Source organism: Temnothorax americanus, unplaced genomic scaffold, assembly GCF_048541705.1.
Source record: "Temnothorax americanus isolate GAGA-0224 unplaced genomic scaffold, ASM4854170v1 Scaffold11, whole genome shotgun sequence".
Lineage (NCBI taxonomy): Eukaryota > Metazoa > Arthropoda > Insecta > Hymenoptera > Formicidae > Temnothorax > Temnothorax americanus.
Genome location: NW_027509242.1, coordinates 3,674,429 through 3,701,117, shown reverse-complemented (window position 1 = coordinate 3,701,117; position 26,689 = coordinate 3,674,429). Strand labels below are relative to the sequence as shown.

Here is a 26,689-nt window from a genome sequence, read left to right as displayed (position 1 = left end):
TCTGTCTCTTAAAAATTTATTTTTATGATATACCATCGCTAACAGCAAACGGTTAAATACCTGTGCAATTTTGCTCTCATCGGGTAATGTTGAGTCATTAACAACATAGTCATTAGCACACTCTTCTGCAGCACTTCGCGTACAAGTGATGTTTAAAGTGCTAAATAATCAATATACTTCCGCGTTATTAAGTACAAATTCGTAATATTGAAGCTGGCAAGAAGAAGATTTTTACTTAAATCATCTATTCAGTCAGTACGTATTTAAGACATAAATCGCGAAGGAACTGGAAGTAAAATCAATTATTTTCTTTTCTGCATATATTAATCAATGCCAGAGAGTCTAAAAAGACATGTGGGAATCAGCTGGGAGCAAGTCGACAACTCTCCAAAATCGACCACATTCACGCGGACAAGACAGAACTCAAAATAACAAAATTAGAACCTGTAACACGTAGTTATCTTTAAGTTCACGCGGAATCTTCAAATAATCTGACAGCTTCATCCATTATTCACAAGTTTCGAAAGCAAAATTTTACCGAGAACGCGTCTGCGCTTCCAAGGCGGACGACAAACCGCGGCAACAAAAGGAAATCCGAAGAAAAAGTTATTATCGGCGCGAATTTGACTTTTGGGAGATCGGCCAGCGTTGTCGAAAAAAAAAGGAAACGGCATTCCGCATTATCTATAAAAGGAGACCCTGGAGAACTGCTGCTCCAGTCTCCTTTGGTGTGCTTTTTTCCCCTCTTCTCTATTCTTTCTATTTTCGCCGCTTCCTACCCTCCTTCCACCCTCACACAAACCTGTTCACTTACTTTTCTAAACGCGAGTCTTTTATCCGAAGTCCGCCCTTATCGCCGGTTACGCCGGTCAATAAGGAGGGATTGTGATTTTCTGCACATGAAGGAAGTTACATATGAAGAATATATAGCCACGCATGCAGTCGTATATGGTATATTATAACCCATATTATAATTTATTATTTTAATATATTATATTAATTCTCTCTCTCTCGCTAACGTTAATGGCATTTAAAAGTCGCGTGTAGATTTTTATGTATATAGAAAACGCTTTTATTCTCTTTATCTAAAAAAATGTATTCATATAGAACTCGATATGCATTCCGCATAACGACTGCAAAATCTTATGAAAATATTTTAACTAATCTGCAAATATACATATATATAATAATTTCTTGGATAAAATAATTTCCATCGAAATTCTTTCAACCGCCTTCGCTTGCTATTTGATAACTATATATTGTATATACTATATAGTTTATTGATGTCTATCGTTTCTCTCTCCGCAACAGTACCGCCATGAAAGTATCGACGTTTCCGAAAGACGTTTCCGCAACAGGAGAGGGCCAGAGAAAACAAAGGAGGTTTCCTTCTTTCCGGCCGTATACTCGTCGCACGTATTTTCAGCGGAGAATAATAAATCGGCGCCGAGTATCCGAGGCACCGATATCGCGGTCGTTCAAAAACTCACGTAGTTATGTAATTTATGACTATTTTCCGACGTCCTCTCCAGTCTAGTCGCGAATAAAAATCAGGCAGAAAAATATCTGCGTAAAGCATCGACCAATCGTGCATTGTTATCACAGTAGGGATAGATCGCTGCAAGACATATTCCGGAAAATCGAAAGCTTATTAGCCAGTGGGAAACTCTTGACTCGAAAGATGATCGAGACTTTATCGTCCTATATCAATTGTTTTTTTTTTTTTTTTTTTAAATTAACTTTGCTATTATTACTTGTTCTTATTTTAATCTTAAATTAATTAAAAAATGAAGTTTAAGATGAAATATAATACGCGCGAATCTGCTAAAATATAATTAAATATAAGTAAATAACTTCGAAAAAAGCGTTATTATTTTTATAATTTACATTAATTTAATATAAAATAATTTATGCCCCAAAAGTGATTAATTTTTTATTTTTATGATATCATTATTTCTATTTTCGTTTAAATGTAAGTTAATTATTACGCTCAGAGAGAAACAAATATATAAATTAATATGTGACTAATGGTATTTTTTTTAATTTGAAAAGAAATTTGAAATTTCATAACTTTATTCTCATTATCGTTAATTATATCTCGAAATTCACTCGCACCAACCATTATTTATAAATTGATCTTTCTATTCTGTTCATTATCCATTATCGCGTTCTTCAAACAACAAAGCGTATTTTAAAGCTCTTTATTATATGGCGGAGAATACGGAAATTGCAGATATATATTTCCATGCATCAGTTATAGTCATTTTATTAAAAGATTATATGTGTACATAATTTTAATTTTTTAGATTTGGGTAAGCGTTGTTCATGTGGACATGTTTATGGGTGATATTTGTTAGTTATTTTAAACTACGCCAATACGATTTATCTTTGTATCTATCATAAAAAAAATATATGTTAATATATTAATAATCAACATTTTTCCAATCTATCAATCTTTCTAGCGAAATCTTATTCTATTTTCCGATAAACCGTGTATAGCATTTATAATTTTTTACATTATTATTATATATGTAGAATATTTATGTTATTCTACTCTTTTTTAAATTCCTTAACAAGCATTTAAAGTAGATAGGAAAGGATTATGGAGCAAACTATTACTTTTTATATAATTATCAAATTATTCTTTGTTTGGAACATCACCGAAGATGAAACGCAATAAGCCGGCAATTCACGGGACAAGGGGGGGGAAGGGAAAGAGGTAGGAAAAACAGCGATGTCAAAGAAGAGGTGAACGAGATCGGTAACGAAGAGACACGCGAATGGACACGGTAGCTCTGCGTATAGCGCGCGATGGAACAGAGATCGGTTGTTAAAAGAGAGGTGGCAAGGTGAGGGAGCGAGAGGGCAACGGCGGCGGGAGGCGGGAGATAGAAAAAGAGGAGCGCGCGGAACTCGGGAAGGAACGCGAGTCGACGGAGCGCGCGGAAGGAGAGAGAAAGAGAGAGACGGAGAAACAAGAGCGGTAAAAATGAATCGATAGGCGGAGTTTTTCATGACGCGCCGCTAGAGGCGCTCCAGGTGGGGAGCGCAATAGGCGGAGTCAAGCTGATTTAGGGCCGCCATTTTGTGACAATGGACGAGAGGGGGTATGCCTATCTGATTGGCTGATCTACGGACTTCTCTCGTCCTGGACAAGCTTCTACAGATTGTTCGGTTGTACACACCGCCGGGTACTCCAGCCACCCGGCAACCCGGCAACGCTGCCACCCCACACCGTAGCTTCTCCTATACCCCGTTGCCGACGCTGATGTGCTCTCTCTTCCCTCCTCCCCCCACCCCGCTGCTGTATCATCGTGCGCATACACGTACATACGTACGTGCGTACATACACGGAGGAAACGTCAAGTCCCGATCGCGTAGCGGAGGAATCCTCGCGAAAAATTGCAAGCGTTTCGTATACAGCTCGCTCGCGCGCGCGCTTTTATCTGCCATCAGAAAATGTTGATTGCAATATTTCACTTCCGCTTAATCGAACGTGCCTGTTTCTCTCTCTCTCTCTCTCTCTCTCTCTCTCTCTCTCTCTCTCTCTCTCTCTCTCTCTCTCTCTCTCTCTCTCTCTCTCTCTCTTCCTTGTTCTTTTGGACGAACGTCGTCTAGACGGACACTATCGCGTGATCTTCAGGATTTTTAATTTGACAGAAACAGAGGAAGAAAACGCGCAAAGACGCTTTCAAGTGTCGATTATGCAATAGTCTCCTCGATGGTATAAGATTGATTAGATTCACTGGTTAGCAATCGCGAAGAATCTACATGACTCTTGCCTCACGACATTATATGTACATTCTTGCGAAAAGTTATAAGTATATATGCCAAGAGTGCGTTTTGTCGATTAAAACGTATTTTCCGAACCGGGCACGACTTGTTTTTGTTTAAAAGAGATTAGATTCGAGAAGGATTACATTTAATTTAAATTTATAAATTTGTCTAATATTAATTTTTTTGTTATCTTATAAAGGAATTTTATTTTGGCTGTTACGTGATTCAATTTTAATAATAATAACTAATAAATGTTCTTCGTCACAGTTACATAATTTACCCAATTTTTATTATTTTAAGAAATGCATATGTTATTAAATTTTTTTTCTACGAAGCCTATTACATTCCTTATAAGATATAAGAAATTAATATTTATTTGCAGTATTAAATACAAATTTACGCCATTAAAAAAAATTTAATTATTTAATCTAAGATCAAAATAAATTTAGAATCTTATAATATAGCAGGGGTCACAAAAACTCCGAATTTTCGAATCGTATCGTGTATCGTGCGTATCGTGTATCAAAACGATTATGTATATCTGTAACATATCATCGCGGAAAAGCTTGAAGCCACACAAAACACACCTAACGTCGAGCATGCGATGTAAACAAGAAGATTGCCGGTATCCGGCTACAATTAGCGTAGAAGCGATGCGAGAACAGCGGGCGCAGGCCAGAAAGTCTCGACCGCGCTATCGGATCGCACGACCTGGGGCAACCTGTAACACGGTAGATTGTGTCGTTGCGTCGTCGTCGTCGTCGTCGTCGTCGTCGTCATCGTGGTCGTCGTCGCATCTCGCTCGGATTTCAGACTTCGGATTTCGGAGGGCGTGTGTATCTTAATCGCGGTATCTCATCTAGATAGGCCGTCGGCATCAAGATCGACGGGGCCCGCTCGCTCTTTCGCGCGCGCGAGTTACGTGTCGTGTATGCAATGTACACACGCGCGCGGCATATGCATGTGCGTATACGTTTCGTGCGTGTATATTGTGCGTATATATACGCGAATGTGTATATGTATCTAGCCGGTAATCTTCGCACGTGGGGCACGTGGCTCGCGCCGTTCGGGCTCTCGTTTTCCTCGATCCGATCTAAATTCGGATCGATCGATCGATCGCGTGGAGAAGGCGCGCGTCTCTCTTTCATCACGGGAACCACACCGGGATTCCCAGCCACCTCGCGCGCCGATCCGACGGAATTATTCAGCATCCCGCCGGCTCGTGCTGCGATCTAGATAACCGCGTTTTACGCGATCGGCCCGATTCCCTTTCCGTCGAAAAGTGCGTAAACAAGCTGAGTTTGAGATCAGGGCCCCTCTAGAATGAATTATTTTTTTTATTATTCGAGTTAACTTTCTTCTCTCTGCTTTTTTATTTATGGATTAATTTATTTTTAATTTTTAATAAACACGAAATTTAAATTATTGTAATTTAAAGATATTTATATTAAGCCACTCTAAATGGAATTTGATTTTGTATCAACTGCGGTCAAACTAATTCAAAAAATTCTCTCATTGCGGAGGAAGATTAAAAAAATTATCCGCGATAATTTCATTCATCATTGCACTACGATGATACGTTAGATTTTCGATTGGCCGGCGCGTTGATAAATTGCCAACGTAAATATAGCATCACTCGCGCTGCAGCTCGCTGCAATATATTCAAAGTAGACTATAGAAATGTATCGTGCATGTGCGTCCTGATGGAACGATTTGGCACTGTTGAGCCGCGGTATCTGCCAATCGGTGAGGACTGCATTAAATCCGCCTGGGAACATTGAATTTTCCACTCGCGCGCGGGCGCGGGCGTCCCGCTGTGTGAACGTTCCGAATCGCATTCTGAACACTCTTCGCTCCGATACTGTTGCTAGGTAGGACCATCAGCTATTTCCCGACTCGTAAATTATTTCCGTTAAAAGGCAAGCGAATCACTTATCTGCATGTGTGCGTGCGTGTACATTTCTCATTTATGAATTGACTTCAATAGTCAGGATAAGTTGTACGACTCGTCTGTGCATTTTTTCTCGAGCGAAGGCATTCTCAGCAGAAATAATGACGCCGTAGACCCGATTTGCTCCTTCGTAAACCGGTACGGACAAGATAAATGACCGTATAGTGGGCTCGATGCTCGAAAGAAATTACGCCTAAGCTAAGCGGGCACCGCCTTCTCTCATGAATATTCAGCTGGCCAATAGAAATCCGTCCCACGACGACACAGCCTAAAAATTTCAATAATATATCATCGATCGTGTCGGGCATACCGCGTCTCCATCTACCTCATCCTCTCACTCCTGAGGTACGGACTCCGTATCCATTATTACCGTTATACCACGCTACTAATTTTATGAAAGCGCGAGGCACTTGTCCTCTCTTCCATCGTTTCTCTCGCATATTCTTGTCAACGGCGTTGACAGCGGCGGCAATAACATCGTCGCTGGAGGAGCGGTAGGTACGGCCATGGGCATAAGTGCACACGGGTGAACAACAGAGTGCACTTCTCCGTCGGAGCTGGGGGAGGGAGAGGGCAGTTACGCCCCCCTGGTAGGTTGGGCTCCGGCTGGGGGGGCGGCGCTAAGACTGACCGAACGGCGCCGAACGCTGACGAACGTTGCCGAGCGCGCGGGAACGTGGGGGCTCGTGCGGCGCAGTGTTTTCATGCGCTTAGTTTCGCGCCGGGTGCCACGATAGTCGCATCGAGTTGAGTTCGCGCGCGCGTGCGTGCGTTTTTTGGAGAAAAAAAAAAGGAGAGGAAACCTGCGAGAAAGACTCTACAGCCGCACCTTGTGTGCTCGATAAGACGAACCGCGACGAGAAGACGAGGAAGGAGGATGGACTAGGGGCGAATTTTGTGACGGAAGGCAGAGTGCGACGAGTTCGCGCGCCAAAGTTCTGCCTCGCAACGCGTGACGGGAACGGTGTCGTCGGGCTCCTCGTATATCGGGATCTTCGTTCTCCGAGAGACGTCCGCGGGCAGACGGAGAAACGGAACGAGAGGAAAAACAGACGGAAGGTCGATCGATCGTTCGATCAATCCGCCTGTGCGCCTCCCCCCCTCTCCCTCCACCCACCCACTTCACTCACTCGCTCATCCGCCCGACGAGCAGAACTCCACGAACGCTACAATGTGCTGTGTGTGTGATGTACGGTGCAGTGTGTTGGTGCTAACTTAGTGATAACGATATCCCCTCCCCCCGCCGCGTCTATCATTCGCGGAACCTACAACAAAACTAGTCGTCCTGTTATCTCGTCCGGGGATTGCCGCCGAGAGATAAGGTAAGAGCAGACAGCGTCGACGATCGTAGTTGCTTCATTATCCGCGTTGATTGTTTCGCGACGGGGGGGCACCGCACCGCGGCAACAGCATAGCCCAGCAGCGCCGCGCAAATATAGGTACTTACCTCGCGATTACTTGCTGGCTTGGGCCTTTATCCGAATCCACCCCGCCGAGTCGCTTTTCCAATCTTTGGCGCAAGCCGCGTTCGTCACAATAATATACGTAAGTTAAGACTTGCCGCAGCGCGCGAATAGTAAACGTGTTTAACTTGTAAACGGTGTTTTGAATTTCGCGAATGTTAAATTATGCGAGCAGCGTAAAATTTTATCTTAATCGGACGGTGTGCCACGAGAAGGAAATCAATCCGCGTTACGTATCGTACTTTCGCTTCTAAATGCTTTAAATATTCATGCATAATTAGGTTTGGCGGGATAAAATCGAGCTCACCTCGTCTATATGCGGATAAAGCGTCGCGATTCTATATCCAGTATTATTAATAATTATAAGTCGCATTGTTCTTTTATATACTATTCGTCATCGAGGTTATTTTCAATGCGATCGGTGACCGTCACGTTGCGTGCTATTCATTTTCGTGACATATTTTTTTTAGGCACGGTAAACGACGCGGCTAGTTGTAAGGTCTCGATATTGCAGGAATAGTCAAATCAAGAGTAGGTACGTTTCAAAGAGATGATTCAAGATACATTTCAAAATCACTATAATAAAAATAGAGGGTTACTTATAATAAAAATAATTACAGAAACGTGAAGTCGGCATGTTGAAAATTCGTCTGGTCCGTCTAACGCAAAGTTATCAGGAAATATTTAAACGGTCGAACAATCCGACTGGTTTAGCATCTCCCGCGATGTCAATCTTTCTGGAAATGCGATTAAATTGATTTGTTTACCACCTATAATTGCTCGCGAGTCTTTCTATGTCTTTCATCTGCAACGTCTTTTTCGGATAATCACAGAATTCCTAAAATGATTTGTTTACCACCTTATTATTGCTCGAGTCTTGACGTGTCTTCAATCAACGACAAACAACTACATCTTTTTCGGATAATTATATACAATTCCTTGCCTTACGAAAACAAGACGTACCAAGCTGAGCGAAGCTGTATCGAGAGTTGAAGCGAAAACTGGATATTCAGATGAATTTCGAAGATGCAGGTAGACCGGTCAATAAACTAGAATAATACAAACGCGTGTGACCTGCTGCTTTTCGTGGACCCTTTTTCGACACCCTGTCGTAACACAACTTTACGCTCGTCAAAATGTCAAATTAATGTCCTCCGGTGATTTTCTTCAGGGGTTTGAGAATGTAAGCGTCATTTATAGTTTCTCGTTGAAATGGCCTAATGGTTGTAGGTGAACCTAAAAACGCAGTAGGGTTCCATTTGTGGTTTCTCGATCTTGTTACGTCTCTTATTTTCTCAACGACAATAGGGAATTACTTTCAGCACTCTTGTTTCTCCAGCCGACCATCACCGTTTATAAAAGACTCGAAAGAAAACAAAAAATTTTTTCGGCACGTTTTAATGACTTAAATAATTATTGAAACATGTAAAATCCCAATGTGCCTATTCACATTATGGTTGAGGTGAGAATGATGATTGCAGTTGCTGGGTTTCAAATTACACAGATAAAATCGAGGTTCTCTCTATCGGTGATTTTTTTCCTTCAAAATATTTATTGCTTGCCATTGAACACGAGTATTTTACAATATCTGGATACGTAAAACATGTTTTATGCATTTACAATAGTGTTGAGTTATTGCAAATTTATGCTTATAGTTTAAATAATTTGATATTGAATAACGAACGAGCGAATAACAATTAATAGTAAAGCATTTATGAGTGTGATACGAACTGATATGATATTTGTGATATTTTTTATTAAAAACAAATAATTTTCTAATTAATTTTCTCTTTCTTTTTTTCTCGATCTGTGCCAAAATAGCGTATACAGTTTCATCATACGAATAAGAAAAATATACAGCTTTCTTTCAGCAAATGATACCCCGGGGTACTTCGCTGATGTTAATCCAAAACTTTGTTAGGTATATAATTGGAAGAAACGCGCTGCTTTCCTATTTCTGCCGTTATAGGAATTCTTTCGTGAGAAAAACTCCGATTGCAATTAATATTATAGCACTGGTGCTAATAATGTTTATAGCATTGCGAGAATTCGCTATACAATTGATTCTTTTTCGATATTAGTATCACAAGAACTTACTTAATCTCAGTATTTCCTTTTTTTTTTGTAATTCCTGGTTTTAAGTAATTTAATTATCGCTGGTAACGGTCCAAAATTAAATATCATGACGTATGGACAAATCGTTTTTTATCATTAAAAATAGATGCTTAAAACTGCGATATAGTTTTTATTATACTTTAGATTTTATTATTTTTTGTAAACGTGATAGTTGATATAAAACACAGAATATTATATTTTCTCTCGTCGAAATTATTGTCAAATTTCTAACTAAATAACTTGTATCTTTCATAAGACATTTAATGCTTATATATGACAGCGATTACACGTCTCTAATATCGTTTGCATTTTCACATGAATGAAATTCGATTTTCTTCTTTTCTACTATCTCGTAAAAATATATCTTTTCTGCAGAAAGGGACGTATAAGAGACATCGGAAGAGGGGAAAACATTAAACGGCGAATCGTAAGCTAGGCATAATTGGTGATTTGCAAATGTATAAATAGACGTATCCGACGGTATAAGAGAAATAGAGAGACGTGAAGTTTGGCTATATTATAATTTGGCTACTGTTCTAACTCGAGGATAGAAAAATGCGGAGACGATAATATTAATCCTTTGGTAGCAGAGCGACGGTAATATTAACCCTTTACGTTCTGTCTTGGATATATATCTAAATACAAATAACATGAAAGAATCGCAAGATACATTAACGTATATTTATACTTCCAATTTATTTGAATCCCACCTCACCTGTCATAAAACACATACACACCTCGACACACACTTGATATATCTTTCCTAATTTTACCACGAAGGAATGTTCATAGGAAGACTGCCGCACGTCGCGCACTCAATCGTCATCGCTCGCTCATCTTTTGCGCATCCTATTAAAGATATTTGTGATCGCTTCATTATTTCTGAGAAGCGAAGAAGTATACACAAGGTCGACATCTGTTCTTCCTGCCTACATCTCGAAATTATCGTGAAATTATCCTCGAAATTTTTGCCTGCGCGTCGCAAACCCTTTCGCCCAAGAAAACATTCTTCAAATTTAACTTTTGCCTCGAGCGCTATGCGGTTATCCCGTAAACGAATGCCAATGTCCCTTCGAGCTTCAAAATTCAAGTTTTTTCCCTTTTCTTTTCGGATCAAGGCGCCGAGTATCGTGTTACCTTATCTCTCGGCGGTTAGAGTCTCTCCCGCGTTCTCTATTGTTTCGTTCCCGATCCGTCGGCCGAGCGCGTTGGACATACCCGGCGCGGCCGCGGGCCGATCCGAGCGATCCGAGATCCGCTTTTCGAAGTTGCGCTTGCCAAAGCGACGCGTCTCTCCTCTTATTTCCATGGCCGTGACAGCGCGTGTCACGAGCTGATGATTCCATTCTTTACCTCCCGACTCCCGACGCGTTTCGACGGGCGCGCGAGCGAAACAGTATCCATTTTGGGGTTTCTATCAGGTTATTGCAAACCACGCTTCGCGATGAGTCCGATCGGTCCATATATGTCACACGTGTTCCAAACATGACACTAAGATCTTGAGACGGCGACACTTGATGCAGCAAGATTAAGTGCGTGTAAGCGAATAGTGTGATTTTGTGAATATTTCGAGCGGGTTATTAGTTGAGAACCGTCATCCTTTTTTTACGCTGAAATTGTTCAATAATTTGAAACCAGGAACCAGCGCTGTTCTGCATGCATCTTGGAAGCAAAAGGAATAAGATATAATGTGTTATAAAAAAAAGCATTTGCTTCTTAATCTTGAAGCCACAAGGCCAGATTAGTCGCTTTATTCCATTGAAACGTGCTGTATTGTTATTCTAATACTCTATTCACATTGTGATATATAAGTAGGTGAAATCGTGTCGTTGCTATCGTCGGTTCCAATTCTTTTCCAGTCTTCGAAACCTCCGTTAATTTCGACGTCGCATGTGTGTGTGCGCGCGTGTGTGTGTGTCGCGCTCGTGCGTGTGTATTTTCGATATAACCAACGCTGTCACGACGTTACGCGGACACTTTTGAGGAGATTAACAAATTTCGATAAGATTAGCGATGTGATACGTGATCGAGGAGTTCACGCCGATGGAGTTTCGTCGAGAGTGGACACAGTGATGTAACTCAGAGTAGATAAGATCCACTAGATCGGCGCAGGCGGGGTTTAATGAAAGTAAAATTAGTTTGCCGGAAACAAAATCAAATTTTGGCGCTAATCACGAGCGAAATTTCTAAAACGCCTGATGCTTTTCTCGTTTCTGTTGGTTACGCGAAAAATATCAGATGTGATTTACGGCGTATCATAGATAGCCATATAGCCAGATGGAAAAATGCACGATTTTTTATTAATCGCGACGGAGGGAAGGTTAATTTCTCGCGCGTTTTAATTATTAGCGTTACAATTGAGACGTGCAGTACAATAAATCGCGATATCGCGAGGGAATTCTATTCGAAAACTCGTTAATGTCGATGTACTATTACGATCGATGAGATCATCTTTATCGCAATGAGCAAATGTACATGAATAATATACGCTTATCAGCTATAATTATTTCTTCGGCGGTTCAACGGACGTGCTCCAATTTGCTCGAACCTGTTCTCGTCACGGTCGCCGTATGTAATATTTACGATATATATGTATATATAACGACGCCGATCTAGGAAGTAACCGCTTATCGTTTTGTCGTCGTGGTTCACTCGAAAAATCTGAGTATTTTTTTCAGCCTGTCCTTCGTTTTCACGTACGTCGAGTGTCGTAATCTCTCGCTCGCGGTTAAAGTCTACGATATATTTTCGTCTTGGTTATCTAGCCCGGGGGTTTTTATCGTGATTGTCAAATCGATGAAAAACCCAACTCACGATGTGTACGAGTGATCGAAAGTGCATATCGGTCAAGAGTTCTGATTATCTAGAATCGAGCGCCCTTCTTATTAGATTAGACAATTTCCTTCACGTTATAATTTTCAGTAGTAATTACGATTGAAAAAGACGAACTGTCCAAGAATCTATCAGAATAGCTGAAGGGAAAAAAGAAGCAGGAAATAAGAAATCAGCAAAAAGAAACGAATTTCCTTATTATAGTAAGTTAGTTTTTTTTTGTTTTGTTTAAGAACGAGTTTCGCGTATTAGTAATCATTTGAAACTGTGAGAATGCACATATATTTCCAGTGGTAAATATTCAAGCATGCTAATGATTTAAACGACCGCTATATAATATGGCCGCGATAAAAATAAAGTACGCGCAGGCTCGCGTGATTTATATTGCCAAAAAAATATTATTCCGATCGTGAGATATCTCTGAAAAGTAATCGCTCGTTCGTCTTGCGATCGTGTCGAGCGATACGGTTTGATTGATCTGTTCAAATTTAGTTATATCTATGATCGATCGAGTCCGCGATTATCTTTCCGACGTTTTCGGCGATAACCGCCTAAATTGGGCGACAATTTAGAACGTCATACTTTTCGGTACGCCTAATTAATGATAATTCAATGATAATTGAATATATTCATAAGAAGTATCTGGACTAATTAGGAATTATTGGGTTGCGTTAACGTTTTTGTGTTACACCTTGTAACATTGTTACATTATTAGCATAGCTGATAATAGTATTTAACGTATGAAATATATTTGCAGAAATATATGTACGTCGTATATCATATAATACCTAAATTAACAATAAACGAAGAATCTCGATAGCTCGACAATCAAAATTAATCGGATATGCGTGTCACATTCCGGGCGGTATCAATCTTATCGATATTTCGTGTGTATCTTATCGCGCATTGTTTTTCGAGTGTTTTATTTGCTCCGGGCAAGAGTGATTTTTAGCGCGCAGCAAAGAAAAAGAGGAAAGAAATGTAACGTCCGAATTTGTCGAAACAACCACCACCGCCATCACCGTCACCATCGCGTCGTTCTTTTTGCACGTCGAAAGATTCACTATTTTGCGGCTTCGACTGAAAATGAAACCTGTTGACCGGCGTAACCGGTTTCGCGAGAAGGATATTTTTTTTTTCCGTCGTAGAGCCGCGAACGCGCACGCGGCGTTTTTAGTTCCTCGCGACAATAAAAAATTCACTTCACGCGGGAACTTCACGATCTACCAGAGAGATAGTTATCTAATATTTCCGAAAACGTGTCCCGATAAGAATCCCGTCGCTGCTTTCCGCCTCTTCTCGCGGGGGCCACCCGGGCCACCGTTCGTTCTCTCTCTCTCTCGCCGTCCCTTTTTCTCTCCCGCTCCTCTATCTGGATTGGGCGATTAAACCTACCTGTCCCGGTTGCGTCATCGATGACCTTGATCGCCCATAAGCTGATTGATAAATCATTTCGAGTATTTGATCGTCAATCGTTGATACTCAGTTTGTTCGCACTAAAGCGCTGATCAGGACCTAATTACCGTAGATCACGCTGATCGATTATCGAAATTCAACCCGTTACGCTAATTCAACGATCGGGGTAAGTTTTTTTCCTTCGAGCATTTCCTCCGCTTTTATCGAATCCGCGATATCGAACGGAAGGATTTCCATTAAAACTCCTTTCTTACGTAAGCAAGAATCTAGCGGTTTGATCGGAAAGGTGCGAGCATGTAAAACGCCCATAAATAAATCTGAAATCTGAAATCTGAAATCAGAAAATCGGAAAAGTAACCAGAAAACCCCCAGAAATAAGTCTGAAAATCTATATACATCAGTTTTGATACCTATAAAAATATTTGCATTCTGCTTAAATCTCGGCTTAAATCAAAGTAATAGATGTTGCTCGATATTTGTTTGCTCGCATACGTCGTGAAAAGCAGCTCTTGATCTGTTCAGGTATTCATGTACGTCCAGGTATCGTGAGTATCGAGCAAAAGTGAATTTACCAGTGAAATAAAAACGTCGTTGGATACAGTGATCTTTTTTTCTACCTCCAGTTGCCATCAGTTACCGAGCTCGATGAAGCAAGAATGGCGCTTCGTTTCGATCGCTCGCGAATCGTCTCGCGTCTTTCCCGTTTTCGCGTCCGGTTCGCGGTAGAAAAAGAGAGAAAAAGGGAGAAAGGAGGAGAGAGAGGACGTCTCAAAACAGGCGGCGCATTATGCAGCTTGTACGCGATGAAAGAATCATTGAAGCGTCTCGTGTTTCGGTATATTAATTTACTGCGTGCGTGTCCGCCCTGCTCATGACACGCCGTTCTTCCTTTTACGCGACAAGGGCGATATCGGCGGAAAGCCGGTAAGGACGCCATACGTAAACCGGTGCGGCGCGAACGGACGGGCGTAGCTTGTCGTCGTGCACGTTACAAAGTTGTTCATTATCCCGTACCTATATACATTCGTGTATCGCGGTTAACACGATCGCGCCCAGAATCCGAGAAAGTCGGGCCGAGCGACGGCTTTATTGAAATGACGTGTCGAGAGAGAGATATCGCCGGAACGTTATCCTCTCGCGGTGAAATCGGGGGCTATTGATCGATTAATTAATATAGTAATAATTTTCGCGGATTTGACAGTGTCTTATTAAGTCAAGTCTGGCCGCCGCGCGTATCACCTGCTATTGCGAATGATATAATTAATTAATGCGCCGCGCGCGCACGTGTTCAAGCCACTTAACGTGGTCGTACAAATCGCGGAATTATTTATTGCTAATAAAGTTAGAATTTTCCCACCGTGTGGCGCGGATCGCGTGGATCGCGTTTGACTAATAAGCACTCATCCAATTAACTTCGTTCCACATTTGCATATATCTCGTGGATCTTATGGATAATACTCGGTGTTGTATATAGTAACTGTATATTTTTTAAATCGATATCAAACGCGCTTTTGATTGTTATAATTTACTCCTAAAGGGTACCCAAAATAATTCCGTATATGTTTAGACTTCTTAGATATATCTTTCGGAGTTCACTGACCATCTGACTGAGACATTTTTTTCGCCGCACAATAGAACAATTAACGCGAAACAAAAAATAATCAATTGAGATGAACAAGCAACTGAACTAACCCATGTCGTTCGATGTGTTTCGCAGGACGGAGGCCAGGAAGAGGTTTCTTTCGCTCAGCAAATCAGACCGAGATTACCTATGATCCCACTGGGCGTCGCGAGGACGACGGAAAAGGAAGAGAGGCGTTTTTGGCAGTACTCCTAATCTTCTCCGACCTGCCGCCCGTTCTCTCTCTCTCTCTCGCTCTACATTCCGCTTCTCCGTCTCTCTCTCTCTCTCTCTCTCTCCTCCCTCTTCTCACGACTCCTCCTCCCGCCGTTACTTCACCTGCTCGTTCTTCGACAAGCGATCGCTTCGCACCGAGATCTCGTTGGACACGATGGACATGAGCAGCGAGTCGAGCGCTAGGACGTGGTACGAGACGCCTAGGTCGTTGGAGCCGCCTTCGGGGGGCGCCGGCGTGGCTGGAGTGGTCGGCAACGATTACAGGGGTTACTACCCTCATGCCGGACCGACGGCGCATCACCCCGCAGCTGCGGCACACTACGCCCACAGTAAGTACACATGCCGTTCTCTCTCTTTCCTTTAATCGCTTACACCTTCTTCCTATCTCTTTGTCTCTTTTTTCTCGCTTTTTTTTAATCTTCTCGTTTTTCTCTCTGTTTTTCCTCCCCGAGAAGCTGTCGTCGCGGTTCAACGACCGACTGCTCTCGCCGACGTTTCCTTTGAATACTTAGCGTGGTTGAAATTAAAAGAAGCGAGATGAGACCCTCGAGAAAGGGTCTTACCTTTTTTTTTAGCGGCGGATATCGTGCTGCGCTATTAAGAAGATAATACGTATAATCTTCGAGCCACTTTGTAGCGTTATCGATTGAAATCCGCCTCAGTGATGCGTGCACGGCAGAAGCTCTCTAGCTCACTAGCAATATAGCTTGTCGCGAAAACTCGCGACTTCTTTGCTCCTTCGAATGTTGAGTATTACGAAAAAAAAAACCGACACGGTGTCGAATACACTAGACTTAGTTGAAGCGAACCCTGCTTTAGCGAATCTATATGATAAAAGCACACCTTGCTTCTTGCGTGTTTCACGTTGCCGTTAGGTCAACGACCGTTGAACAGTCACCTCTCTGCGGGCACTACTCATTAATTAGAATTTCTATATTTAATTAACGAGGCGTCTCCGAGGCTATCAGCGCCATCGAATGTCTCCCCTGATGCATCGCCATTTCGTCTCTCCCCTTCCTCCCCTCCTCGCTCCGACTATAGATACCTGCCTCGATAATTAAATTTCTACCGCGGCTGATAGGCATGTGACATTGTACCACTGGGAGGCCCGGGAGAGTGACAACCGTAACATGCCATTGGGACAGTTTCTTAGCGCAGCGCTAATCCTTCTCGAGCCCCCGAATACAGGCGACAAGGCAACCCCCCCCCCTCTCGAGATGCTCTTGAATGTGCACTTATTTCGAGCACACGCGAGTACGTGTTGTGTACCCACGTGCCACGTCTTTTTTTCACGTGTCGCGTACACTTAACTCCGTTCGCTCGTGGTCTGTATAGGTACGTTCTCTTGATTCTCGCCAGGCAAATGACTTTCCATTTCGAACAGCGCCACCCTTGCCACTTCTCCGGCGTGAGTGACAAGACTTCTCTAAGCGAGAGGCAGAAACGCGCGGCAAAAAGCAAGTATACGATTAGCGTGCTACCGGCGTGAAATAAAGGAGAAGCGTAAACGCAGGAAACGTGTGATTAGTTGTTCGTAAAAAGGAAGTCTTCCTGGGAGATAACGTAACTGGGGGATAAAGCAACAACATTTGACAGTTATGTACAAGGGAGAGAGAGAGAAGGTAAAAAATATAATTAAATATATAGAAAAAGAAATAGATGAGGTACAGTGAGAGAGGAAACTGCGAACGCGATCTCGAGAGAGATTATATTGGCAACTTTAGAAATTAAGAAACATGTTTTTTTGCAACAATTTTATTTGGTATTTATTTTATGTAATAATTGTTTAATGAACTGTAGTGACAGAAATTGTCGGGAATAGAACGAAAGTTAGTAACGCTTTCTCCTGAAAATGACTAACTATTTTAATTCAGTTTCAATTTTTGTTCTTTGGTTTAGCACATATGTTTTAAATTACATATCGTCAGTTTTATCTTGAATATGCTGCTAATGCGTAAAGCGAATGCGATATTTTCTATTTCTCCGTATATAATTTAGTCAATAATGAACAAATCGCTTCTCTCTGTTTTTAACTCTATGCTTTTAAGAAATTCCACGCGAGAAAAGATTTCACGGCGTCACGCAAAGAGAAAAAGAGAATCGTTTCGAGGGGAGGCGCGCTAGGCCGATGGTGTGTACACTCTAGCTCTAGATGTACGTAATCTCGATAGCTCCTTCGGTTCCTCGCCGTTAGCCAAGCATGAAAAAGCATAGCGTAGGTAGAGAAATATAGGTGTAAGAATGAGAAGAGAAGAAGAAGACAAAGGAGAAAAAAAAGAAAAGAAGACGAAGAAGGACGAGACTAGCGTTTCATTTCGAGTCTCTTCGACGCGCCGAGGAAAATCCAAAACAAGAGGAAGGTAGGAAAAAGAGAGAACGCGTCGGGAGAGGGACAAGACGGAGGACAAATGACGGACGAGATGAGAGAAACGAGAGGGAAGGCAAAAGGCTAAAAAGTGCGTGAGGGACCGAGGAAGAAACACGATAGGGCCGGGCCAGATCTTGAGGCCCTGGAAGGCGATATCCCTGATTCGTGCCGACGTGCATGGATCATACTCGACTCTCTGTTAGCTCGTGGCCCCCAAAAAACGGCGCCCCTAATCAGAATCAAATCTGCTGTCCGATTGTACGTCGAGACGACGCGGAAAAAGCGCGGAATTTCTTGCGACTTCTGGGCCGCTCTTGCCGGGGCACATCCGTGCGTCGGCAATTTCTTCTTCCGCCGACAGAAATCCGCCGTTTCACTCGGCGGACGGTCGGTTGCCTTTGATTTTCATCGCTCGAGATATGACCGCGTCGGAAAATCCGAGCCTCGCTCGAGCGCGTCCCGAGTTTTGACAGCCGCTGATGAGTAGGGCGGAAAAATGTCGACAGCTAACGAACGTTCATCTTTCGAAGTACTTATGATCTTAATTGCCATGGCGACGTTACGACAACTTAATCCGAAAGTGGTGGTTTAACTTTTAAGTGTATGAAAACTATTATGAGTCTGCCTTTTCATAAATAAAACTACCGACAGTATCTGCAAGCAAAACTATATAGAATTGCATGCAGTAGAACTGCGTATAGGCAGAATTCTTTAACTTAGGAACTCCAACAAAACTAAATCACACTATATTCGCGAGACGCTTTCACGCACACTTGACGCCGAAGCCGAGATATTTCCCTCCGACGGAGCCACATTTAGCGAGCGAGAGAGAGAGAGAGAGAGAGAGAGAGAGAGAGAGAGAGAGAGAGAGAGAGAGAGAGAGAGAGAGAGAGAGAGAGAGAGAGAGAGAGAGAGAGAGAGAGGGAGAGAGAGGAAGAGATGGGACAACGAGAAGTGATGCTAAAGAAAAAAAATAAATAAACAAGATAGGCGGACGCGCACGGAGAGCGGGATGCATAATACACAGTGGTTGCGGCACAGACAGGAAGGAAGCGCAGCCAACCGCGAAGCCCGCGGGGTCTGAGAGAGGTGCATACGTAATTGCGGGGTCACGCGGGAGGCTCTCTTTTCTCTTTCTATCTCTCACTCTCTCCATCTCTTTTGTATGTTAGATCTTGTCCCTTCCTCGCCATGCTCCTCTCCCTTCTCCGCCGTGCGCGATCCCGTACCCTCGTCGTCGTCGTCGACGATGACGATGACGATGACGACGACGAAGGAGAAGAGGATCCGGTGTTGTTCATCGCCGAGCCGGAGAGCGGCACGGCGAAGCGCGGCCGGCCGACGGCGGCGTCGTTCGCGCGCGTTGCTCCGGTGTGCAAAATGTGTGCAACCGCGGCACACACCGACCGATCGGCGCCATCTTGCGCAAATGCACACGCCAGCTGAAGGCGGAGCTTCTCCCGAAGGGCCTCTCCGTCGCTCTCTCCCGTCGTTTCTCTATCGCTATCTCTTTCTTTCTCTCTTCTCCGCTCGGTCTCTCTCTCTCTCTCTCTCTCTCTCTCTCTCTCTCTCTCTCTCTCTCTCTCTCTCTCTCTCTCTCTCTTTCTCTCTGTCTAGTTCATCGTAGCAGATGCAGCTTCACCGCGATCAATCTTCCTCCTCGTCGCCGCGTTTCGTTCCCTCCGTAGTCTCTCAGCTCCGACACAGACATAGTGTGATTCCTCCGTTCACTGCGGTAGCTCCGCAACTCGGACGAGGAGGTATATCGTCCGCCTCCGTTGCCCCCGCGCTTCGGGAATTTAGGGTAGATTTTAGAACCGATTCTACCAACGCCGCGATTAAATCTCGCTGGTGTTTAAACAAAATTCCTTCTCCGGACCGTAATACCGTAGATAATAAGCGCCGAGAAACGGTATTCGGAAAAATCGTATCTTGTTCCATAAAAATAGCAAAGCGACTTGCACTCGCGACTAATACCAGCGATCTTTGACTTCGACATGGAACTCTTCGTGAAAAGGGAATTCAATTTCGTGGAATGAATTTTTACTTACATTCTCTTAAGCCGTATATTTTTCGCCTGAGTACACTTACTCCGATTGCCTTTTTGCGATCGAGAGGGAAAGAAAGAGAGAGAGAGAGAGAGAGAGAGAGAGAGAGAGAGAGAGAGAGAGAGAGAGGGAAAGGCTTGATCGGACGGGTGGATAGGGGTGAAATTGCATGTTATTACGCGAAAGCTGCTGGGAGGGGAGAGGGGCGCCTGAGATGAAATGAGACGTTATTTTCCACGGGAATTTCGTGCACGTACCGGGATTATATTATAAGACGCGCGCGCGAGAGCTCCCGCAGCAACGGGGCGGCTCCTTAACCCGTGGGATACTTTCGGGGCATTCCGGGGCTTAACTGGCCCTCGGAGGCAAACTGCGCCGGCCGTCCCCGCGCGCCACGGATCTCCTAACGAAAGTCATTTGCGCGAGAATCGTTAACTTAGTTATTCCGCGCTGAGATTGCGTGCGTCTCGCCGTCGTTGTTGCGGGCGATAATTGGCCCCTCGCTAACCGCGAGAATAATGACGCGCGAGAGCGAGTTTCCATCGGAGGATCTCTCTTTTTCGACGGAAAATGAAATTCAGCGGAGCGGTTCCTCGTCCTTGTCGACGCTCGCGATAACAATGCTTATCGCACACCGAGCGTTTACGCGCGGTCGGCGGCGGATGTTTTTCAACCGAGATGATATTTTAAGCATATCATTTCTTATTCAACGACACTAATTGGAGCTTCGCTCGTCGAGCAGTTTCACGTATTTAAAAAATTCATGATCTGATTCGGATTCGTCGATGCGCTTATTTTTACCCTGTTTCACGTTTGTTATTTATTTATTTCTTTATTTAATAATAATAAATTAAAGAGCACCACGTTATTCGATCGATGCTTTAAGGAAGTCATGATGGTGCAAACATCTCGACGCAAATCGTCCACTATAAAATCTATTTTCCGGAAAGAATCCTTCTCGTATATAGGATGATAATGAATCGCCGCTTCACAGTTTACAGATCCGCGCGTTGCGAAAATAAGTCGTATAATTCTCTAAGTAAATAATTAATTACTATTTCATGGTAATGAAGCAGGTGTTCGCTCGGAAATTCTCTTCCTCGCCTATAATAGAAACGCTCGAGATATATACGCCCGGTAATTTTCAGCGGGATCACTCCGGGATATTTCTTCATTAATAAGATCAACGCGGTAACGACCCTGGTCGCGCCTGAAGCTCCGCTGCATCTTGATCCCGGCGCGTCTCTTTTGAACCCGACGGGGCGGGTTCGGGACGGGACGTACACGACGTCGAAGGCAAATGGCCGGGAAATAAAGCGCGCTTTCTGATACGATACGGACGAGTCGTCCTTTCAGAAGAACCTGCCGGCGCTTTGAATCCTTTTGACTCTTTGAGATCGCCTCTTCCTCTCTGTCTTCTCTCGCTCTCGCTTTGTCCCGTGTCTCGCACAAAAGCGAAGTGTCAGTGTCCGCGCGCACGCTCTTTCGGGCGTGGTTAATTATTTGGAGTACTCGCTTTTGTGTATGATACGTACGGGCGAAACAGAGATCTCGCGCAGTGTCCATTCGCGAAATAAATATAGATATTTGCGAGGACGTAGTTCTCGCGCCGGCGTGTAGCGAACGCGACCGCGCGCGCATTTGCAAATTATTATTCGTTATCTGGCGAGTAGAAGCTTCGCGGGCAGGTTTTTTTTTTAATGGAAATTCTTTCCTCTGCTCGGAATATATTTCGCTAAAGCCGATGGAAAGAAATGCAGGGGACAATAATGATAAGCCGCCGCGGACTACGTTACTTTATCTACCGCGCCTATTTACTTCGTTTGGGAAATAATCATGATACTGCGATATTTTGCTGTTATGTGTGGATAAAAATAGGTACTGGAGATAAGTGCATACGAAATAGCTAGTAAAAATAAATAGGCGAAGTGCGAAGTAGAACCAAAAATAAGTCGACGATAAATTCAATGACCGATTTGCTCACATCGGATCCTATATTCGACAATGGAGTAAAAGATATCAAATACATTAACGAGCAAACAATTGCATATTTTATATTTCCGACAACGTTATTACGCTTCGCGCAGAGCAAATGTTTCCGCTTTTATATTACTATATTATTAATGATATTTTTCATCTTAATAGACGTCATAAGATATAAATCAAACTGAATTTCATAAATCAAACAAAGGCAAAGAAAGGAAAAGGACAAAAAAATTGATTAGTAGAGTACTATCGAGACTCCAAAAAACGTGTGTCGTCGTGTTGTTTTTCCCGCTGAATTTGTTTCACTCGTCGGAAAATGCCTTTCGCGGCTTTCACTCCGCCGCGCCGCTTTGATCTTTGTCCGCGACCGGAGTAATATAAATGTAAATCGGTGCAATTGAATTGCGTATTGGTTACGTAATAGCCGCCAGTTTCCGTGCGGCGGTTTTTCATGGCGCAACAAAGTGGGGGGAAGGAGAAAAAACGAAAAGGAAAAAAAAACAACGCGCTCGACAATGTTCCTCAGGTGCGCCATGAACCCGATTTATTTCCGGTTCGTCGCTAACTCCGGCGCTTCGGCGCGGCGACGCTATCGATTATCATATTAATTTATTACGGAATGTCGTCTGTTCGCTCGGCGAAGTAACACCAAGTAACACGAGATCGCGGCCGTGCATATACTTACTCGCCGAACGCGTGGGTGCGGACGCGGGCGCTCCTGAATCATCTCGGCGCGCTCGACTGCGGGCGATAGAGTAAGCGATTAATCGAACCGATCTTGATCGCGCTTCTTAGGCGTGGACCCGTCTCTGACGTTATCGCGCGTATCGCTTGCCCCGTGACGAGCGAATTTAAAATACGCTGAAGTAAGAGAGACGGAGCCCAAAGCCGAAACGATCCGCCCAATCGCTCGGAGCGACCTTATTAAAATCCGAGCGATGGGATTACACAAATTTGCGTGGCCCGTGGCGCGACCCGTTTTTTTTGTGAACAAAAAAGTTTACAAATATCGCCGGCAATTTTACGACGAGCGGATGCACGTTGTTGCGACGTCCTGTATTAGCCAGGGGGGGAAAAAAATACAAACGCGCAGTATTATATATAGTCAAAGGACCGAGTATATACGTTATCTGCAGTCGTGTCGATCTCGTTCGCGCGATATAACAGTGACCATATCCATGGATTTTTCATGAATATTCATGATGCGCCGAACGGCGTGATACCGTGCAAAATCCTCCGCGTTATTATCTAGGAATCAGCCGATCGGATAATATCGCGAGGAGTGAAGCGATATATATCTGGAATTTAACGATGCGGCTAACGGCGGAGCAGAGCAGAAAATGTGTTTTCTAAGCGGATTTACCTGTTCCGAAACCTCGAAAGTGATTTGTGATTTCCCATTCCCTTCAGCCTGCCGATTGACTTAATTGTGAGCTGAAATTTGATGTATGAGAATAGGATAGATTGCCGAGAAAATCGATATCGTTAGCATAATGTCATCATTAATATACTACGGCAAGCTATATTCGGCGTGTACGTGCGGGCATCCGTGAGCCTCTTTTCGGATCTGGCATTTTTTGGCCCGATCGACGGGCAATCCTGCCTTAATAGTGCAAAGACGAATTCGTGATTGAGAAAAAGAGCGGCGGAATATTGAACGAGGGGGGGGGGGCGTTCCCCAACGGAGCGCCTTGGAACACTCGAAAAACTTCCAGATATGTAGCGCAATAATATAATAAGGCTCGTCCGCGTCCTCTTTTTTCCTTCTATCCGGCAAGACAACGTTATTGCCACACGCTGCCAAGTTTTCGATCTCGCGCTGAACAGCGTGATCATCGTAGGGCGATTTATGGAGAGCGATTATTGCGCGTGCGAAAACTGGCGGCTGGGTTCATAAAAGCGGAGCCACAAGAGTGAATGGAAACGTTATTCTGGATGATCGTGGCTCTCGTGGAGCGAGCAAATCATATTCGTCGAAAATGCATCGCTGCCGCTTATAGCAAGCGTGATTCACAACATACGTTGCTTGAGTCGGTGATCTTTTAACGTGGCTACGTTCCTTTTCCGCGCTTGTATATCTTCGAGATACTTAAACGATACCAAATGTTATTGCTCTCAATAACTTTATTAGAGACAATCAGTCGGACGTTTAACAACGATAATGATGCGATCACGTTTATTGTCCTTGAGCGTTAGATCTGGGAGCTGAAGCGCGGGTCCTTCGACATTCGCCAGAATGTCGGGAATGCGCGAGGTGAAAGAGACATCAGACATTCGAGCTGACCGCTCGTTCGACAGCCATATTGCGCGGACGCGTTCGACGACCGATTGGCGGCCGCAGATAGAATTGCAAGAGTGACATAAATATTGTCGAGATAACCGCGCGAGAGTTATGTCAGCGAGTCAGGGCGGGACAAAGACGACATGGGCGAAGGTATAACGGAAAGGAAACGGAAGAGTCGCTTTGTGCCGCGGGGGAGAGCCAGCCGGCAAAAAGTCCCGTGAAATCCCCGTAAAAACGGAGTCGCGACGACGAGGGTCGAGGAGGAGGAGGAGGAGGGGGATTGGAAAGAGCGATAAATATCGCTCAGCATGGAAGTTTTTATTGAGTTGAGAGTGCGAAGTGTTCTTCTCTGTCTGCGCATTTCTCGCCGCTATACCGTCTTTATCTTCGACTCCGATCTTGCTCGTCGTTGCGATAAGACTGATTCTGACACGAAACGACTGACTTCGACATTCGGTCATTCCGTCAGTGTATATTTTGTCTAATTGCTATTGCAACCTGTAATAATGCCGGGTGTCTCGAATAATTGGAGGAAATAGAATCGCATTGGGGCGCGTCTTGTCGTTATAAAAAATAACGAATGGGTATATTGCATAACGTTATAGCGGGATGAATATCAAGGTGTAATGAAATAGTCGAGGATTCGAAAGCGTAGCTACACCTAATAGAGCTTGTTTACTTTTCATTGCGGCTGCGCCGCGATGCAGCGGATCCAATTACAGACAGGCCATCGTTGGCTCCGATTAATTACAGAGCCGCAGCTGCTCATCTCGCCGCTCGCTGTATTCGTAATATTGTGTTTCGCGCTTCTCTAAATTTAGACAGCGTCTTTTCGCAGATTGGCCGCCGCTATTTGCAACCGCGCGATACACGCCAACGAGCGTTTCGCTTATATCTCGTCAGATTTGTCTCCACGCTTGAAATAACGAATTTGCAATTGTATTAAAAATTATAGAATTTATATTCGCGCACGTTGCGAGTACATTTGCGGAAGAAGAAGTGCGAATTTTGGAAACTTTTTCCTCCCGACGTTTGCGCGAATTGCGAGATTCTCGTAACGCGGACGTGAGAGTTCGAGGGGTTCAAAATTAATGTCCATAATTCGAGAGGCGGTCAGAAGGCCCCGGGGAGAAAGACAAGACGAAGCGCGGTTTGGCAAAACATCATCTTGTTATCAGCGTATGTCGTGAAGATGGTGGAACGGGCGTTGTTAGCAAGAACCACTCGATATATCGATCGGCCACTTGGGCCAAGTAAGCAGGTTTGCATGCGTCGCATGCACGTTCTGGTATTCGCTGGCAACAATGTGCATCCGCAAATTTGCACGGATATTAAGAACGCTGCACTTTCCTGATGGCTGACGGCGAAAGATGGGGATCGGTTAATTAGTCGTCGTCGTCGTCGTCGTCGTTGTCGTAAGATAATAACCGAGGCTAATTAATTTGATGCGTTATGAGCTCTCGGTACCGTCGTTAATGACAGAGGTGACCGTATCGTCGCAGGATGGCCGTAATTGCCCATTCATTTTTGTCCCACAAATATAACTCTAATTTTAGACATCGTAACCACGCCACGCCAGCTTTTTCGAATGTTAATTATCTTCCCATTAAAGAGATATAACTGTTTTTACAGCATTGTGCATTGTATTTATATCAGCGCACGAGAGTAATTCATTAACAATACTTCAATTTTAAACGAAAAAATTAGTTTTTATCTAAAACACGTTTTAGACGCGCTCCGATGTGATTTTACATAATTCAACGATCCGCGTGTCGAGAAACGGAAAATGCGAGTTTAAAGCAAAGCCAGCCATTATCGGGAATAAAAAAAAAGTTACCTGGCGATATCGCAAATCATTATTACGCTCTCGCGCGACTTCCACATGCGACACGCGGTCTAATTCGGACTCGGAGCGCAATTAGCGTCAGGCGAACAGCGCCATTTCTCGGTCCGACATTTACATAGCGCGCTTTCTTGTCGATAAGCACGATAAAACGGACGCGAACGCGAGTCGTCTAGCCGATGGGCACACATAACGCGCGATATCTCGTCGGCGACGTCGGCGTGGCATCACGCCGGCGGATGACACGCTCCTGGTGTCGTATAACGAAATTAAGATTGCTAATGAAGAATTAATTAGGCGTGGGTAATCCGCGCGCGCAGGTTCAGCGCTTTATCGTGTATAAAGCGATTCGCGAGTGGCTTCAAATTCGATCGAAGAGTGATACACGTTTGTTCGCCCATATAAGGACAAAGGGAAGAAGGGCCATAATACCCCATGTCGAACGAGTGGGCATCGCACTTAATTAAGACGTCTGCCGCAATTAGGCAGCATTTACGATCGGCATAAAATCTCATCATTCCGAGCACGCACGAATCAGGTTCTTCCTTCTCGCAACGGCAAGACGGTCGTTGCTACGACGGCATCTGTACTCCACGTGGGCTACCATTTTCAGATAAAGCCATTCCCGAACGATCGTCGCGAGACACCTGCTCGAGCTCTTCATCGTACGGCAGAGTTCTTGAAAAATATTTATGGCAGCTAGCACGCAGCGGCAATGAAACTTGCTTTGATAGCTGGAGCGATCAAT

General features: G+C 43.9%; 2 protein-coding genes across 2 annotated transcripts in view; one reads left to right on the top strand and one right to left on the bottom strand.

Annotated features, from left to right (window-relative positions):
- The window catches only part of LOC143905691 (uncharacterized), a 262,762-nt gene that overhangs the window by 41,085 nt on the left and 194,988 nt on the right, over positions 1-26,689 (bottom strand). The window lies entirely within an intron of this gene.
- Positions 5,176-26,689, top strand: part of LOC143905678 (uncharacterized) — an 80,025-nt gene continuing 58,511 nt past the window's right edge. Inside the window, exons 1-2 of the mRNA XM_077421232.1 lie at positions 5,176-7,050; positions 15,272-15,741. Coding sequence (XP_077277358.1) covers positions 15,567-15,741 — 175 coding nt within the window. The 5' untranslated portion in view covers positions 5,176-7,050; positions 15,272-15,566. The remainder of the gene's footprint in view (positions 7,051-15,271; positions 15,742-26,689) is intronic.